This window comes from Macrotis lagotis, chromosome 1 (assembly GCF_037893015.1).
Source record: "Macrotis lagotis isolate mMagLag1 chromosome 1, bilby.v1.9.chrom.fasta, whole genome shotgun sequence".
NCBI lineage: Eukaryota > Metazoa > Chordata > Mammalia > Peramelemorphia > Peramelidae > Macrotis > Macrotis lagotis.
Genome location: NC_133658.1, coordinates 562,464,250 through 562,484,672, shown reverse-complemented (window position 1 = coordinate 562,484,672; position 20,423 = coordinate 562,464,250). Strand labels below are relative to the sequence as shown.

At 35.8% G+C, this 20,423-nt stretch overlaps 1 protein-coding gene across 2 annotated transcripts in view; it reads right to left on the bottom strand.

Annotated features, from left to right (window-relative positions):
• The window catches only part of ABHD10 (abhydrolase domain containing 10, depalmitoylase), a 29,879-nt gene extending 13,759 nt beyond the window's left edge, over nt 1–16,120 (bottom strand). Inside the window, exons 1-5 of one of the 2 annotated variants that reach the window (XM_074214481.1) lie at nt 15,976–16,120; nt 14,327–14,510; nt 4,445–4,528; nt 2,456–2,567; nt 1,726–1,863 (exon numbers count right to left, since the gene is read on the bottom strand). In XM_074214481.1, the coding sequence (XP_074070582.1) occupies nt 1,726–1,863; nt 2,456–2,567; nt 4,445–4,528; nt 14,327–14,510; nt 15,976–16,105 (648 nt within the window). In that variant the 5' untranslated portion in view covers nt 16,106–16,120. The remainder of the gene's footprint in view (nt 1–1,725; nt 1,864–2,455; nt 2,568–4,444; nt 4,529–14,326; nt 14,511–15,975) is intronic. The other variant, XM_074214482.1, reaches the window with a different exon arrangement.
• Between the last annotated feature and the right edge of the window lie 4,303 nt (nt 16,121–20,423).

The window sequence follows — 20,423 nt, the reverse complement described above, 5'->3', positions numbered from 1 at the left end:
TCAAGTTGAAATTATTACTATGGCTTCTTCTCCTGATTCTATGTATTTTTAAAATTTTTTAAAATTTATTTAAGGCAATGGGGTTAAGTGACTTGTCCAAGGTCACACAGCTGGACAATTAAGTGTCTAGGCTGGATGTGAACTCAGGTCCTCCTGACTCCAGGGTCGGTGCTCTATCCACTGCACCACCTAGCTGCCCCAATTCTATGTATTTTTAAATGGATCATTTAATAATGGGAAAAACATTAAATTTAATGGTAAAAACATTAATATTCTCCCCAATACAAAGGAAATAAATCCAGTATTTAAGATAAAAAAAATTACAAGGGGGGTTTTAGAAGATTTTTCTCTAAGATCATATTTTTGTAGTGTGTAGATTACCACTACCTAGCAAGATGCCTAGCCCTTATAGTTGTTACTGAAATATCTGATTACAAAAAAAAATCTAATTCAGCACAGTGAAATAGATTTACAAGTCTTCTCCCAATAAGGAATCACTCATACATAAATTAAAGGTATGTAAGATTTCTTAAGAGATGTTTATGGGGGGGGCGGCTAGGTGGTGTAGTGGATAAAGCACCGGCCTTGGAGTCAGGAGTACTTGGGTTCAAATCTGGTCTCAGACACTTAATAATTACCTAGCTGTGTGGTCTTGGGCAAGCCACTTAACCCCATTTGCCTTGCAAAAAACTAAAAAAAAAAAACTAAAAAAAAAAAGAGATGTTTATGGGGAAGGGTAGAGAGAGAAGTTTGGAATTGGCTGAAAAGGGAGGTGGAGAGGAGCTTTTTTTCAAAAAGGTTGTGGTCATCCAACTGAACAGATAAGGAGCACTCATCAGGTAACTTATGGCAAAAGGATCAGTGATTGAGAACTAAAGAAAATACTGCTGCTAACACTTTCATCTTTTCACTCTCCTTTCTTTCCTTTTCTTTGTATCTTCTGATATATCAGCAGTATACCCAAGCAAAACTAAGGCTGTTGACTCTTGGCCTAAGAGGAAAGTGTTGCCACTTGCAACCTGACATTTAGTGAAGAAGTTCTCATTTGCCTGGCTGTAATCCACATTTTTTTTTAATTAGCGTAGCTTGTAGAGCCCTATTTGTTCAGTTATTTCTGTTAATTCAGACACTTCATCTCTGTCACAAATTTGTCTAAGTACTAAACTAAACAAAGTTAGCATCATGAAACATTTATATAAGAAGTGGAAAAAAGGAACCAAATGAATGTTGAAGCAACAAACAAGGGTGAAATCCAAAGAACAAAAATGGACAGGTGCAAAAGATTCCAAAAGATGTGGGTAAAATAAAGTAATGTGATTAGTAAAGAAAGAGACATACCACAGAAGCAATTTGAGAAAGTGATCATGTGTGATTCCAGATAAAATCTGACAAAAAGGCTTTGAACACATAAGAAAACAAAATGAAGAGAACCTTGAAGTAAGAAGTTGTAATAGCTAAGAGACTGTTTAAAAGGGAACAAGAATAAGCAAGGAGGGACGTGAAAAATTAGAAAAGTTAGAAGAAAAAAGTACATGGTATTAATAAGCATGCTTTTGAGTCATCACCATCGCCTTGCTCTTTCTCTGTGTGTGTATATATGTATATATATATATATATATATATATATATATATAATATATTTATATATTATTTATATATATTATATATAATATATAAATATATATGTATGTCTATACATAAACACACAAATACATATTTACTTACTTCAACAGAAAGTTGATTAAATTTTGTTATCCAGATGTCTACTGCTGTAGCTATACCAATGAGAGCCACTACCTTTTCTGGGCGTGCAATTGCAGCATGAAGCATCAGCCAGCCACCCAAGCTAGATCCAACCAATATCTGGAAAGAAAATATTTACTTTAAAAATGAGATAGCAAAATCTACAAAATTAACATTTACATAATGATTATCACTGATTTTAAACTGTATTTAGGTGTTTAGGAGGATGTACAATTGAAGAATTAACTTTTCATATGTGGTTGAAAAGCAGCAGGCCAAACTGGAAGATGTGAGTCCTGGAATCTGACTATGAATGTGACTTCAACATTTACTCCTGTAATCATCAGATTCAGTTTCTCTGAGCCTCAGTTGCCTCATCTGTAAATCTAAGATAACAATATTAAGTAGCACCTACTTCAAAGGGCTAATGTGAGGTTCAAATGAGGTAATGTATTCAATTACATTTTGTAAAACTGAAAAGCACCATGTAAACACGAGCTATTGTCACTATTATAATACAAAGTTAGTGTATACAAATTTAAAAAAAAATGAAAAGGAAAAACCTGCAAGTTAAGCAGGGAAAGAAAACTACAAACATGATTTTTTTTTAAGTCAAGTAGCAAAACTTTGTTTATTGCCTCTTCTTCTTTTAAAGTATATAACAAGAATCTAATTTATTATTTGATATCAATACTTAATCACATAAAATAACCTGAGGTCCTTCTGCTATGTCATCCATTATAGAAAGAACATCTTTTCTCCATTTTCCCACTGTACATTCTTCAAAATTGCCATCTGAACTTCCACATCCTGTATAATCAAACCTGTAAAATAACAAAATAGGTAAACAGGATTTTCTAAAGCATAATGTTTTCTCTCCCTCCCCATACTCTACATAACATAATTACAAGGGGAATCTGACAGAAATATGCAAAGATATATGATATTTAGGATGCTTAAAAATAAATTCTGAGTTAATCAAATAAAATAATATTTAGTATATCAAAGTATTTACTTTATCTTTACAATGGCCAAAACAGGTTTGGTTTTTTTTTTCTCAGAAGAAGCAATCTAAAGAAATCCACAGTTAAAATACAATCTGTAAAATACTCAGAAATAAAATGTGCAGAAAAGGGGATAGGGCTTTTTCTCCCATAAATATTTGACAAAATATTGAGCTCTATAAACCAAGGGTATATAAAATGTTTAGGTAATGTGTTTTCATAGTCCTTTAGTTACTTAAATATGTAAAAAACTAGGTATTATTAAGATTCCATATTTATTGAGAATCATTCCAATTTCTATACAATAAGGATAAATAATAAAACTCTCAAATGCAATTATTTTGAAAGTGTATTAGAGTTGTAAAAGGACTTAAGAAATATTATTTATTTTTTTCAAAAGAGAGAACAGTTTACTGACTTCCTTATGCATGGATTTTTTACTTCCCCTTGTGGGGAGGGAGTGTAGTGTATTAAACAAGTGAGGTTTAAGTATATAAATACATGTATATGTAGTGTGTGTATGTTTTTATCTTCTATTTAGACTACAAAACACAGAATGAATAAATGCTGGCATCTATTTCTTTCTAAGATTAGAAACAAGGAATTCTGGCTTACTTGCTCAAACAAGTACAAAGGTCTTGGCAAAGGAAACAAGAATCTGGTTTCAATAAAAGTTAAACATCAGAGAAAGCAAACATTTTTAATACTATATTATAGTTTGTAAAGTAAGATTGGTCAGAATACCATACAACAAAGATTACATTAAATCTCTTTTGAGGTTCTTCCTTTCCCTCCAGTTCCTTTATTAAATGTGAGTCCTTTCTTTATTGGCTTCAAAAAGTGGAGGTCACTGAAGCTACAATCAAGCCTATCGTGTTCTGCCAAAGTCCCTATTTCTTTAAATGGCATCACCATTCACAGAGGCTGGAAATTTTAGTCAATTTTTGGATCCCCTCTCTAGTTATTCACAGGCAGTTACTATCTTATGTAGTCTAGTCTTTAAATGATTAGAGGGTGTGTGTGTGTGTGTGTGTGTGTGTGTGTGTGTGTGTGTGTGTGTGTGTAACACTGACTCCAAAGTAAAAAACAGAAATGTGTATTACAAAAGTATGATCTGATATGAACTAAAAATATACATTTCTTCATTTATATTTAATAACCCTTGAGGAATAGGTTATTAAATATAAATGAAAGAAAAAAATTCTTCAGGAATCAAAATACTACTTTACCATTCTTAACACTATTTGGAAATATCAATTATTTAATAGAGCTGAGAAAAACCAAGAGGATGGGTTATCCTACTTAATTTTATGTGTAAATATTCATAATTTTACATGTAAATTGCTTTCTATAAGTTGACCTATTAAAATAAATATTAATTGTGCAGTATTAGTGCCGAGGATAACTGGTGTGGGTAAAACAGTATGAGCCAGAAACATCATAGCACCAAAAAAACCCCCACCTAATTCCTAATAATTAGGCAGAAAAACTAAAATATATATGTTCACAAAAATGTTAAAAGTCATAAAAATTTTAAATTACGTTCAGTGTCTTCTGTTTAAAAACATCACTAAATATTTTGGATTTCTATCAAAATGTCTGAATTAAGTTTTGGTCACCTGAAGGGCAATTAACATGAAAATTCACTTAGGCAAAATTTCTTACCATGCTAGATAAAGGAGCTGTTTATGAATTACCTTACATTCCTTGAGTTATATAAAATGATTAGGTGGAAGGGAAATGGCCCAAGAAGATGTTTGAACATCAAATGAGAAGACAGCCTAAAATTAAAAAAATTACAATGGACAATCAAAGAGTTTACCTTCCTTTGATGTGATGAACAGGTTTTAAGGACATTATTGGTTTTTGTCCATTTTGCTACACTGTTTCCTAGGATAGTAAATTCTTTTTTATGTAACATACTCTATTTTCTAGGATAGTCAATTATTTTTCTGGATCATTCATTACAAGCAAAATATAATATACTACTCAAGGGTGTAGCTTACATCAATTTATAATTTAATTGAGAGATAATATGAAAATAAATATCACCAATTTACATGGATAATAGTCAGTTTCTAACTATTTATGTTAAAGATCTTGAAGACTATTCTGGATACTGGTTAAGTGGGTCAAGATCATGCTCCTTCATTTTGAAGAACTGATTCCTGGGAAGCAAGGCCTATCCATAGAGTTCTGATTCTGGCTTAGTTAACATCCCAAATGGAGGTGATAAAAATCTCTTAGATGGCACATGACGATATACAAATTTACAACTTGGGGGCTGAGTAACCATGAAACCAAAAAGAGACATATACAAACATGGAGATTCAGACTATGGGGTTATTAAAATAACTGAAGTGGTCAAAACTAGATTGCTTTAATAAAGGCTTTACAAAAGAATTCAATTTTACACTTAAGGATATTGGTGACAGAAGAAAAAGGTGTAAGCAAAACTCAAAGAGTAAGATAATGTCAAGTTGGTGTGACAGGGATCTTGAAGTTTGTGATTACAATCATTTAATGTATTGTAATCACAAACTTCAAGATCCCTAATGTATAGTTAGCTATATTGGCAGAAAAGGACCAAGAAAGTCATGCATAATCTGAACAGCTAACAACTTTTGCTGCTTATTGTCTAGAATAAGAGCAAATGCAGAAAACTTTTAATTGATTTTCATAGAACTTATTCCCTATTTGACCTAGCAAGTAAAGCATATTGAACATAATTTGGCTTTTATGATTACTCAGGGTCATTATTGTGAAAAGATAAAACAGTGTATAGGAATATGTACCGAACCAAGAATTATTCTTGTTTGCAAAAACTCCTTAAGAACGACAGAATAAAAGGAAGTTTTCTCTTGAAGGTCAAGGGGATATAATGGCATGTAGGGTAATCTAACAGACTTCTCTTGTTACAAAATTAACTATTGAATCCAAAGGTCAAGGTAGACTTTTCTGATGAGCAAGGACTCCTCTGTATCCCCAGTGCCACCAAAAACGTCTTGAACATGTTTGTTCTCATTCTCAAGGAAAAAAAAAAACCTCTCTTCTTCCTAGTGCTTCTTGGTGTCCTTCTACGTACCTTATTTCTACATCTAACATTTATTTGTAATCTTAACTCATGTCTTTAGTTCAATTGCACTATTCTTTGTTGGAAAACAAAAGATAAGCAGACTTCAACAGGGAATCCCAGAAGTTCTCTCCAAGCTTCTCTCACTTCAAATGCCTTTAAGTTATGACTCTAACCAAATTCTAGAGGGGCAGAATCCATAGAAAGACTAAATGAAACAATTTTTCCAGTCCAATATAACTTGGAAGATCTGTGGGAAGTGCCTGTTCTGCCAGGGTTGGAAAAGGTGCCGGCTGCCAGTTGAGCAATTTGGCTCCAGCCAAAAAGAAACTGCCTGTGGGTGTCTGGGTCCCTGGGGGTGCGTGGGTCCACGGTAGCAGGGTAGTTTCTAGACCACTCAGCCTAGAGATTGCCAAGGACAACTTGGAAAACTACTGCACCAAAGTGAGCTCGGAGCCCAGACTCAGCACAGCTCCAGCCCCAGGAACTAGAAGCAGGACTGTGGAGTGACCCAGCAGCTGCTTCCAGAGTACTCAGTCCACAGACAGTGTGGGGTGGGGGTGGGGGTCAAGGGAGACTGCAGAGTTTTATTTTGGGATCTCTTTCAGGAGGATACTGATGTTGATGGATGCCCTCAATTTCTATCTTGCCCTCTGCTTCTAGGATATCATGGCAGTTTTCCAGGCGATTTTCTTGAAAAATAAAGTCTAGGCTCTTTTCCTGGTCATGACTTTCAGGTAACCCAGATTTAAAATTATCTCTCTTGGATCTGTTTTCCAGGTGTTCTTTTTCCAATGAGATACCAAAATAAAAATTCCCAGGACTACTAGAGCCAAATTCCAGAACTCAAGTAGAATTAGCTAAGATTTAGTGTAAAAGAGTCAAGAAAAAGCTTTTGCAATGGAGTGGAAGGGGAGGAGGTGAGGGAGAATGAGTGAGTCTTCATTCTCATCAGAAGTAGCTCAGAGAGGAAATAACATATATATTCAAAAGGAAATAGAAATCTATCTTACCCTAGAGGGAAAAAGGAGAGAGAAAAGTGTGAGGGGGGAGGGGGTTAGGTGATAGAAAAGAGGGAAGATCATGGGAGAGGGTAGTCAGATACAACACACTTTTGAGGAAGGACAGAGTGAAAGGAGAGAGAAAATAGAATAAATGGGGGTGGGGAGGAATAGGGAAATACAGCTAACAATAGCAATTGTGGGAAAAAATATTGAAACAACTTCTCTCATGGACTTATGATAAAGAATTCAATCCATCCCAAAGACAAAGCTAATGGTATCTGAAATCAGATCAGAGCACATTTTTTTCTCTCACTTTATTTTTCTTTGTGGGAGAAGGAGGAATTATGTTTTAAAAGACTATTATAGTAACATGAATAAATTTTTTAAAAAGAGAACACATTTTGAAAAGTCTTAGTAACTCAAAAGCTTACAAATAATTTTTCATCATTATAAAACAAGTCTGCAAACAAAGGGCACAATTTTCCCAAAATCTCTTATAATGCTTGGTGTACCAATTCCTAGTGTAAACATCCAACTTGCATTTTTCACATTGTAATGAAATTGAATCACAAGTCCTACTTGATAGATCAACTTTCTCTTGAAAAATTCCAAGTGACAAGCCACATTGTTAACACTTAGGTTAATAGGTTGAATTAAAAAGGTAGATGGAAGGATGCTAACTGATGTAAGTGCTATGATTTTAATAAAACAACAGCTTTGCTAGTCTCATATGAGGTAATGGCTCTGAAATATTCTTTCACACACACAAAAATAATAGAACCAAACAGGTGGGAAAAAAAAACCACACTGTAATCTATGGTTAGGGTTGTGCTCCTTGAGATGTAAATATGACAAGTCTAAAAGTTTTGGTGACAATTTTGCTTTTAAGCATCAAAGGTTTTATTTTATATGGCTCTGTAACGCAGTACATGCAAAGATAATCCCAAACCATTCTATTTTGTGTAAAGCAGAGTACATTTGATTGACAAAAACTTGCTAGAACTGAATTTGGCAAGCACTGACAAAAACAGGCCATTTTCATCTTTACATTAAAATGATTTTCTTCTTGTTTTTCATCATTTGGTGTGCTATAACAAAAAGAGCAATGGACTTTAAAGAAAAAGAACTTGGGGTTGAAATTCTGATTCTAGAGCTTAACCTATGGCAAGTCATTTAATGTCTCTGGACAGTTTTCTCAGCAGTAAAATGAAGGGATTAATGAAATAAAATTCCTTCCTGTCCTATATCAATGACCTATATCTAACATTATAACACTTGACAAACTATAGTCACTCATCAGAAAAAATGCATTGTCAATCAAATGCATGTTCTTCATAAAAATGTGCTTTTACAATAAAAAAAAAACCTATCAGTAAGTACATAATAAATGTAGAACACTAAGGTAGGTGTTAAGTTCACATCAGCCTAGACATGGGGACATTTTACTGTGCTCAAGCCATCATCTGCAAAGAGAATAAGATAGGCATTCTTTCTTGCTCTCCATTAATTATTTTTAATCAGCTACTGAATGCTAGATAACAGTGCTAGTCCCTAACTTTGAGAAGCTCATTCACTAGTTCCCTGTTAATTAAGGAGGATTTTACTGATATTTTACAGGACATTTTTACAGGGCATATAGTAACAAATAGACATAGCTGGAAAAGACCACTATGAGTTGACATGGCTCAGTGATACCAATGTTTGACTTAAAGTGATGACCTCAGAGGCGATTGAAGCAAGTTTAATTTAAATGAACAGTTACATAAGATTTAAAATTTTTTTCTATGAACAAATCAATTCTGAAAGAAGAGAAACTATAATGTGGAGAAAAAAACTTGAATGAAATTATCTTTTATAAGTGTTTGATAATGATAATATCTATGATATCAAGGGAATCAACATGAACCAAGACATTTCCCTATAAATTAGTGACCAAAAGATGTAGTTTCCAAAACTTTAAATTTTGTGAAAGTATGTTCAAATTATTAAGATAAACATATGTGAAAAGAACTCTGAAGTTTTACTTTACTCATAAGATTAGAAAAGCTGATAAAAGATAGAAATAGTCAATGACGGTGGGGCTAGAGAAAAACAAGCAAAGTAATGCTCTTGGTACAGCTGAAAATTAATTATCAATTCAGAACTATGTAAGAAAATGACTCAAATGTTCATATATTTTGACCTACTTGTCCCAATGAGGTAAAAGAAATTATGAAAGCAAACAACTGGTCACAAAGTGGCAGCTGATCTAATTGGGAATGTCATTTTATATATATATATATATATATATATATATATATATATATATATATCAATATAACAAATATTATTGTGCAGTAAGAAATGACAAATATGAAGGAAGCAGAGAAACCAGGGAAGATATGTATGAACTAACAGAAAGAACACTGGTTTACTAGTCAGAGCACATGGGTTCAAAATCTGCTATTGACATTACTTGTGTCATCTTGGACAAGTGACATTGCCTCCGAGGGCCTCAGTTGCTTTAACAGTAAAATGAAAGGGTTAGATTAGTAACTTCTGAGGTTTCTTCCAAAGCTAGACATAGGATATAACAAAGAAGAGTGAAATACTACTCCAAACCTGAACAATCTATACAATGTAACTGAAAAGATCCTTAAAAGGAAGCTAAGCCTCTGAGAAATGGAAAAACCAATAATAATTCTAGAGGACAGAGTGACCCATCCTTTCTTTTTCTTTCAATGGAGAAATCAAGAATTATGGGCAACACTGTTTATGTTGTACATATAATTACTGTACTATGAGTTTTGTGCTTAGTATTGAGGTGGGGATATGATAGGAGTAAGACTCCAAGACATAATTCTGATATAAGATGCCAATAAAATGTATTTTAAAAAGTAGTATGTTCATTCACAATGGAACTCTTTTGCACACTATTGTTCATTCACAATGGAACTCTTTTGCACACTATTGTTCAATCACAATGGAAATCTTTTGCACACTATTGTTAACTGATGATTAAGACTTTGGAATAAGGAACACAGAGATAAATTAACAAAGTGTAAACCTATTAACACTCAACTACGACAAGTTTTACAGCTTTTCCTTTGTCAGTTATTATTTTTTATGTTGCCCTATTAAGACAGTAACAATGATCATTATACATTCAGAATTTAAATAACAGAACTTCAGAAAAATTAACTTTTGACACAGTCTTCTTCAATGATATTCTAACCACAGATATAACAAAAATCTGAGGGGATGATTAAGTCAGGAAATAAATTTGATGTCTTTGCCCCTTTGCTTCTATTGCTTTTCCCTTTTATTCACATCTTCTCCAAATCTGACTCATTTTTTAAGGTCTCTCCATCAAGGCTCTTCTATAAAATCTCCATTTATAACTTCATTTCTCAGCTTTCTACACTTCCATGTTAGAAATGAACACTCACTTGAACCACTCAACAATGCTAGAAACCACACAATCTAAGAGGTACAAGGGACTTTCAGATCATACAGTGTGTGTGTGTGTGTGTATACATATATATATATATAATTTCTCTACCCCTTTTTCAGGGTTCTAGAAAGGCTAATGGCTTGTCAGAGGTCGCATACTAGATGATAAGGCTATACATAAAAACTCAGATATCTTCTCAAATGAGTGTTTTTCCTTTTACCCCCCCTTTCTAATTCCTTATATTACTTATATATACAGAGCAATCTATGTCCTGACTTTACTTCACAGAAGTATATTTCATCACCATATCAGAGTTTTGGAGTTGGAAGGGACCTCAGAGATCTAGTTCAACTCTCAATTTATAAATTAAAATTTCTGATGGCCATAGAAGTAAAGTAACTTGTTCAAGGTCAAAAAGCCCTTAATTATCAGAGCCAGGATTTGAATCCAGGTCATCTGACTGCAAACTGAACTTTCTTACTATTACGTTCAATTATAATTTAAGCTTTTTGAACTCATAATGATATTTCATAATTACATATATATCCTGCAATTTTAGCATTACATGAATACTCACTCATAAGACATGTCTTGAGAACATATTTTTAATTAAAGATTTTATTTGAGTTTTACAATTTCCCCCAATCTTACTTCCCTCCCCCCACCCCCCCAAAGAAGGCAATTTACCAGTCTTTACATTGTTTCCATGGTATACATTGATCCAAATTGAGTGTGATGAAAAAGAAATCATATCCTTAAGGAAGAAACATAAAGTATAAGAGATATCAAGATCAGACAATAAGATATCAGTTTTTTCCCCTAAATTTAAGGTAATAGTCCTTGGTCTTTGTTCAAACTCCACAGTTCTTTCTCTGGATACAGATGGTATTCTCCATTGCAGACAGCCCCAAAATGTCCCTGATTGCACCGATGGAATGAATCAATGTTGACCATCACCCCCATGTTGCTGTTAGGGTATACTGTGTTTTTCTGGTTTTGCTCATCTCACTCAGCATCAGTTCATGCAAATCCCTCCAGGCTTCCCTGAATTCCCGTCCCTCCTGGTTTCTAGTAGAACAATAGTGTTCCATGACATACATATACCACAGTTTGCTAAGCCATTCTCCAATTGAAGGACATTTACTTGATTTCCAATTCTTTGCTACCACAAACAGGGCTGCTAGAGAACATATTTTTAAATAGTTGAAATGAGGTTCAAAACTCAGAAATATAACATTTTCAAAATTAATTTCATAAAAGAAATCAAAATAATATTCTATCAATTTAGTTTCTAAAATAATTTATTCTGAATTCTCAAAACAATGAAATGAAATAGGATTCTGAAGGTTACATATTTGCCACATATAGGTGTGTGTACATATTTATACATACACATACATGGTTATTTGGGTCAGACAATATGTAACTACATTTTCCAAAATGTTTACATGAATGCTGGCTAAATTTACCCCCAAGAAATTTCAGGCATAGTACATTTTGGATTACTATCTCTTTAACATGTGAAAAACTCTGGTGCCTGTACAATAACTAAATTACCTAAAACAGTCAAAACGAGAGATCACTAAATTAACACTCTTTCATAGAGTGATCTCTCATCCATTCTCCTGGTTTTAATTACCACTCCTACACAGATGACTCAAATCTACATATTTTCCCAATCTCTCCTCAGAATGCTAGTTCTATATTTCCAACTATTTGCATCTAAATTGCATCACAGACATTTAAATGCTACATGTTCAAAACTTAAGCACTCATAGCATCACCACTATTTCCCCAATCACTCAGGTTTTAAGTTCAGGCATTGCTGCCTGCTGACATATATACACACACCAACATTTTCCCCTGGATGTAGCCTCCCTGGTGGCAGGATCACAATAGGTACCAAGTAACTGTTTAATGAAGTTCTCTCAATTTTACCTCAAACTCTTTCATATCCACATTCTTCTCTCCAAGTCTACTGAAATCACCACAGTACAAGTCCTCATTTTTTTCAAGCTGACTTTTACAATATCCTTAGCTATCTTCCCATTGCTCTCTGAAAATTTCATTCCTCTATTCCAAAACAGTCAATGGTTCTTTGGTGGCTACCAGACCAGGAGCAAATTCCTGACCCTAACTTTCAAGTCTAGGTCTGGCTCCAACCAGCTTTCTCTTCCTTCAAGTTAGCGCCATTATCTTTTCCTCATTTCCCAACTCCAAGCCTTTGCTGATACAACTCTGTTAGCTTTGAACAGATTTTTTTCTCTCTTACTATGCTCAAACTCTTCTCACTTCTTCTTAATACCCTACCCCTCGTCTCAATAACTCTCTCCTGAAGTAGTTCTTCCTATCTTTCAAGGTCCAATTTGAGGGATAAATTCCCAATGACATTTTTCCCTCCTCAACCTTCCTCCCATCCCCAGATCTGATCTTCCCCCTAAAATTCCTCATGAAAAAAAAAATAACATTCCTCATGACATTCTCAAAGAATTTAACTACAATTATCTATTTCATTTTCTTTTATATTGTTATTTATGTCTTGTCCATTCAATTATAAACTACTAAAAGACAGGGACTATGACACTTAATATTCAATGTGCTACTTTCATTTGAGTGGAACCTCATATTAACTTACACTTAACAATTACCTGGCTGTGTGACCTTGGGCAAGTCGCTTAATCCCATTGCCTTAATTTTTTTTTAGGTTTTTGCAAGGCAATGGGGTTAAGTGGCTTGCCCAAGGCCACACAGCTAGGTAATTATTAAATGTCTGAGGCCAGATTTGAACTCAGGTACTCCTGACTCCAGGGCCAGTGCTCTATCCACTGCTAGTTACCCTCATTGCCTTAAATAATTTAAAAAAAAAAAGAAAGTTAAGTAAAAGTCTGAATTGCAGAATATCATAAAATAAATGTAGTTTTGGAAAAAAATTGCACTTTGAATTAGATTAAAAAATTGCATGATCAAATAAAGAATAATTGTAGTCAATAAAAATCACATTAGATATTGTTCATTTGTTAATGGTGCTTCTAAAGTGCTTAACAGGTTTATTCTCTAATAAATTAAACATTCCTCTTTCATTAACTTGCTTAGCATAATGCCTTTTTAAAAACTCTATTTATCCTATGAAATTATATAATTATATAATCACTTTAATCCACTACTAGGAATATACCCCAAAGAGATTTTTTAAAAAAAGGGAAAAGGATTGATATTTGCAAATATATTCACAGAACTTTTTTTTTGTGGTAGCAAAGAATTAGAAATTCTCGGGCATCAGGGGATGCCAAATAGCTAGGAAATGCCCAACAAATTATCATAAACGAAGGTGATGAAATACTAAGGATGATTTCAGAGGAACCTGGGAAAATTTGTGAAAATTGATAACAAAGTGAAGTGAACAGAACCCAGAAGAACAACTTGTACAATAATACCAATTTTGTAAAGGTAATTAACTTTCAAAGACTTGGGAATTCTTGATCAATTCAATGACCAATCAAGACTCCAAGATTCATTAAGAAATAAGGTATCCAGGCAGCTAGGGGGCACAGTGGATAGAGTACTGGTCCTGGAGTCAGGAGTACCTGAGCTCAAATCCCACCTCAGACACTTAATTGCCTAGCTGTGTGGTCTTGGGCAAGCCACTGCCTTGGGGGGAGGGGGGGGGGGGGAGAAACAAGTTATCCATCTCCTGTCAAAGAAGTGTGATATTTTTAGACAGCACCAATGCTAGAATTTGTTTTGCTTCATTATATATATTCACAGCAAAAGTTTCATTTTTCTTCCTTTCTCAATGTAAGGGAAAAAAAAAGAAAGGAATGCAGATTCTGGATAACCGAATTTTTTTTTAAACCTTTCTTATCATAATCAATACCCAAATTGTTAGGAATTCCAAATTGGAAGGGTTAAAATTAATGTAAAATCACTGCATTCTAAATTCACAATATGAAAGTTATACTGTTATTATAATAACATAAAAAGAATGACTGTACCTTATTCTGTTTAATTATAACCGAATAGCAAGCATTATAATATACGCTATCAGTGTTCCCTCTGAAATGTTTCCTACCTTATAAAGGTATGACCTACAGATTTGCAAAACTCTTCAATTGCCACTGCTTTTGTCCCATTCATATTAGAAAAATAGCCGGGGATGAAAATAACACCTGGGGTCTTTCCTTTTAGCTTCTTGTAAGCCAAATTTGGAAGGTCTGGTCGATTAAGGAAAGAAAGATCTGACTTCCATCGGCAAACTAAAAAAAAAGAACCAAAAACATACTGAAAGAACATCCTTTAACTTGTACACACATCACTTTACTAGGAATATCTCAATATATTTTCAAAATTGACAAACTCCTGTTCTTTATCACACATTCCATAAACATTAAATAGTTCATTTTAGCTAAATTAAAGAATAATAAAAAGTGAGGCCAATGAGAGTTATATTTGAAAAAAACCAAATGTAGAGGATTTAAATGTTAGTATTTTGGGTTGGATTTAGGATTCTGAGCATGCAGTACACAGAGGATTTAAATGTTAGTATTTTATCTGCTCAAATAAATTGGATTAAGGCTTTTGAGCATGGAGTACTGGTCAAAGTTATGCATTAATTTGAGAATACTAAACAAAATGCATTATAATTGGTAGATATGGTTGAGGAAGTCAGATCAAGAAAGTACAACTGGGGTTGTCTAGGTGGCACAGCGGATAGAGCACCAGCCCAGGAGTCAGGAGGACCTGAGTTCAAATCCAGCCTCAGACACTTAATAATTACCTAACTGTGTGGCCTTGGACAAGCCACTTAACCCCATTGCCTTGTAAAAAATAAAAAATAAAAAAAAAGTACAACAGGTGAAAGGCAATGAAGGTGAATCCAAGTGGAGGGTGAAACTTTTTGTTCAGTGTCCAAGGAGTTTGACAACTGTGTGTGAGGAGCAGGGAAGGGAAAAACCAAGAATATATCACTGGGTGGTCCCACAGGGATAGTCTAGCCTTTAGTGAGAGGACCCAGTATTTCTTTTTTTTTTTTTTTAAAGATTTTTGCAAGGCAAATGGGGTTAAGTGGCTTGCCCAAGGCCACACAGCTAGGCAATTATTGTGTCTGAGGCCGGATTTGAACCCAGGTGCTCCTGACTCCAGGGCCGGTGCTTTATCCACTGCACCTAGCTGCCCCATGGACTCAGCATTTTTGAATTTATTTAATTTAAATATAAGGAGCTTACATTAGGAACGCTGCAAGAAATCTTACAAGCTATCCAAGAGTGTGGATTTAATATTTAAAAAAAGGCATTTTTAATTCAATTCATTTAATTTAATTTTATTCAATTCACAATTGCAATCCATAGAGGGTGGGTCCCGGGTCTGGACTCCAGGAGAGTGGCCCGACCCAGTCTGCGGGCACAACTTCAAACAAAAGGCGCCACGCGGAGCCCGCGGCCCCGTAACTTGCCTTCCGCTCCGGCCGCTTCCCCGCCCGCCCTTCCTTCTTCGCGCCGGATTGGAGGAAAAAGCGCCCACGAGGACGCTGACGTCAGCAGAGGGGGCGTGGAGGGAGGCAGCGGGATTTAAATGGGAAGAGGACGGACACCGGAAGGGGCGGGGGAGGGGCGGGGCAGAGAACGGAAGGAGGAGGCGGCGGCGGCGGGGGGAGGGACGCGCGGGCGGCCGCGGCGGAGGCCCAGGAACAGCGTGGCGGCCGCCGCTCCTGCGAACACTGACCTGGGGGCCTCCGTGCCGTTCTCTCGACGCTTCGGGAGAGCAACGCGGCGGGGCCCAAAGAGAAGCCGGCCCAGTCCCAACATCGCCGCCGCGCCAAGGCGGAGGTCAGCAGCCACCCGCCTCCCGCCATCTTCCCGGCAGCCCTCCCGCCCCCACGCCGCGCCTGCGCCCTGCGGGCCTGGCGTAGCGTGGGGTGGGGGCGGGGGCCTCCCGCTGAGCTTCCTCACCCTCCCGGCCTTGGGCGGGTCGCTCCGCCCCTTCCTTTCCGAGGAACCCAGGGGAAGTCCTGAGTGCGAATCAAGCCTCGGGCCTGCTTACGTTCTAATTCCTTTGTGTGTCTGTGTGTGTGTGTGTGTGTGGGGGGGAGCACCACGTGAAATATTGTGCATACACGTTTGTGACTGTGTGTGTGTGTGGTGTCTGGGGGTCTGCGTTGGGGGGAGATCATATTAAAAAACATTGGATGTGGCAGGCAGAAAGCATGGGTGACAAAAAATAAGACGTTTGGGCTGCAATTCCACTAGCAATGAGTTGGCTTTGAGCTACTTTATTATTTTTTTTTTTAGGCGTTTTAGTTTTTGCAAGGCAATGGGGTTAAGTGGCTTGCCCAAGGCCACACAGCTAGGGAATTAGTGTCTGAAACCAGATTTGAACCCAGGTACTCCTGACTCCAGGGCCCCCTCTATCTACTGTGCCACCTAGCCGCCCCTTTGAGCTACTATGAAATTTTTGAGCTGGCAAAAATGTCCAAGTGCTACGTTAAGAAGGTTCATTTAGCAATTCCTCAACCAAGTCCCAAACCTTTTTTTTTTAATTTCCTAAAACTCCCAACTCAGTTCTCCTATCTTCAGGCAAATGACCTGATCATCAGCTCCGCTAAGGTCAATTGTGAGTCTCCTACTAGACATTAGATCTCTCCCTCTTCCCTCTAGTTCTTCTTTCCTTTGTTTTCAAAGAATAAGATGGCCTTTCTTACTGACAATAACCCCCCAAAACACACACACGCACACACACACACACACACACACACACACACACACAAAATCTCTCTCCCTTCTTGTCCCATCATTGTGCCTCCACCACCTAACTATGCCTTGTATAGACCCTTAATAAATGCTTATTGTGTATTTATTACAAATATGATGTCTTAGCACTATAACTGATTTAAAAATGCAAATAGTGTCCACTTTACCTTACCACAAGTCAGTAAGAGGAATCTCCAACGGCTTCTGGTTTTGGGAATGGCATTCTTCTGATTCCATAAAGTCCTGGCACACTCCAGAGGTTTACGGAGATCTGGAGTCAGCTGAAAAAAACTCAACCTAGCCATCTATAAAAACAAGGTGAATGAAAAAAATATATTCGGCCAAACTCGGATCAGTCCATATGATACATGTAAAGTTTACAAAAATGTGAAAGCCGGCAGACAGCACATAAAGACCAGCATTTTTACATAACATTGATCTATAGACAGCCTGTGATCAAATACTTAACCCAAATTTTACAATAAGGTACTGTAAAAACCCATAAAAGAAAAAAGGGAAAAAAATCCAGACTTCTCATGAATAAAAGACCAAAAAATTCTATGCATATTTTCCAGATCATGGGGATGCTATACCCTTAACCCTTGTGATGTGGAAGAAATAATAGCATATCACTCATGCACTATTATTTTCTCTCTACTAATGATTTTAATATTGACTTTTCTGGTCCTAACCTCACTGCTGACTTTCAGTGTGCAGCTGCCTCTTGGACATCTTGAAACTGATGGCCTATTGACATTTTTCACTCAAAACACTTACAAACTCACCCCCTTCCTTCCCCTTTCCCTAACTTTCCTATTACTTTCAAAAATATCACCATTCACTCTTGTCGCTGAGGCTTGAAATTTTGGTTCCATCTCACTTCTGTCCTCTGAAAGAGACACCAGTGTCACTGACCTCTGGGGCCATCAGTGATGCAGGGTACCCAACCCTTGCACTTTTGCAAAAGCTGCTGGTTGGTTCTCTTGCTTTAAGTCTCTCTGTACTCCAGTCCATTCCTCATTCAGCTATTAAATTTATTTATATACTGTAGGATGTTTTATTCCTCCCCTCCATTTAATCAACTTCAGTGGCTCCCTGTCATGTCCAGATCAAATATAAAATCTCATTTAGTTTTTAAAGCCCTTTATAACCTGACCCTTTTCTACCCTTCTAGTGTTTTTACATCTTATTTGTATTCAAACTCTGTGATCTAATGATACGGCATCTTTGTTGTTTCATGCACATGGAATTCCATCTCTGAATTATGTGTTTTCTTTTAATTTATTTTATTTTTGTATTATGGAATTAACCCAGCATTTCAATAATGTAGTATAATAAAAAAAAAGATGATTGCAAAGGAGACCACAAATTATATGCAACTTGCTATTCCTTTTAAATATATAATAATTATTATGTAAAATTTTTTTCTCTTCTGCCCTGTGCAAATGATTGTATGTATGTGTGTACATACATGTGTGTGTTATATGCATGTATATATACATATAATTATACATCCATTAGTTATTTCTCTTCCTTCATATGTCCTCTATAAATTATTTTGGGTATTTATAATAGTCAAAATTACTTATTCACTCAAGTTCTAAAAAAAATTGCTGTTACTATATACAATGTTCTTTTGGTTCTGCTCATTTCCCATTTCATTATTTCTTACAAGACTTTCTATGTTTTTCTAAGATCATTGAGCTTATCATTTCTTATAGCACAAAAGTATTCAATTGCAATCATATATAACAACCTGTTCAGCCATTCTCTAATTGGTGGACATCCCTGCAATTTTTCAGTTTTTGCCACAGTTACTATAAACATTAGAACATGTAGGTTCATTTCCTTTTTTTCCTAAATCATCTTTAGATGGGTCAAAGATTATAGGCATTTTAATACATCTTTGGGCATGGTCAAAGGATATGAATAGACAAATTTCCAATGAAGAAATCAAAATAATTTATAGTCATATAAAAATGCTCTAATTCATAATTGATTGTGCATTTTTACTGCCTCTCCCTCATACCTGAAAATTCTTTCCCTCATCCCCATCTCCTGGCTTCCTTCAAGTCTCAGTTAAAAATTCCTCCAAATGTGAGCAGTGTTCCTGGGCATTCTTAATGTTGGTGCCTACTCTTTGAGATTATCTCCAATTTATTCTGTCCGTATCTCATTTGTACATATCTTCCCCGTTAACTTTAGAGCTGCTTAAAGACTACTTTTGTCTCTCTTTGTATCCCCAAAACAATGCCTCACACATAGTAGGCCTTTAATAAATAATTGTTGGCTTGAATACATACATACATAAACATATCTTTTTATATATTTTAGAAAGTATATATGTATATATCTGAATATATACATACAAATAGATAAGATTTGATCATGGATAATGGACTAAGTTCAAAATTAAAGATACAAAAGAGCAAATTAGAATACATTTGAGAAAATTGTTTTCAGGAATTCCAGGCTTCTTATTTCCAAAGACCATCTTTTAAACACCATTATCATTCCAATAATTCCTATAAATATCTTTAAATCAATGTGATTTCTGCAAAATCAAAATTGCAGTGGAGCAAAAGGAATATTTAAATATGCATGGAAGGTCAACAAGCTTTAGCACACAATATTACTAGTGATGCCCTGAAGGTTATTGTGCAGAATACACAAGTGAACTGAAAAAAAAGTGGACTAGATATGGCAAAACAGAGGAAACTGGGAAGCCTGTGTATTTTCCTGGTGTCTGTGAAATAATGAACACTCAAGTTGAAAGGCTGGCAATGAATTGAGAATTTGTGGAAGGTCATGGAAGAGAATCAAATGGAAGTAGAAGTCATGGACAGGTAGTAATTGGCACCAATGAAGCAAATAAGCAAACCTGTTTCCAAATTCATGAAGTATTGCAATATTCAGCTCAGTAGCTCCACCTGCTGGTATTCACTCTCCAGCTCAGATCTGAACTGACCAAGAGCCATTGTACAGTCATACCCATAGTTCAATCTTTACATCCAGAAATAAAATAAAAGCAGAATCATTTTATTCTCCCTCATTAATACTTGTTCATATTATTTCTTCTGAAGATCACAGGAGCATAGACTTAGAGTTGTAAGGGTCCTCTGAAGCCAAATAATCCAGTCCTTTTATTTTATTGATAAGAAACTTAGGCCTAAGCAGTAAGAGACAAATTTGAGAATTAAACCAAGGTCGTCCGACTCTAAATGCAATGAATGCTCTTTCCATCCTGGTGCTTCCTGAACCTAAATGTGCATAGGGAAGACTTGTGGTTTGCATGGAATTGGAAGAATTTGATTCTATGGTTAAAAGGGTCAGGCAACTTAAGAAGTGGTGGTGTGATCCCCAGAACTAGAATAGATTTGTTGTTTGTAACTCACATATTCATTTACCCAAGAAGCACTATTT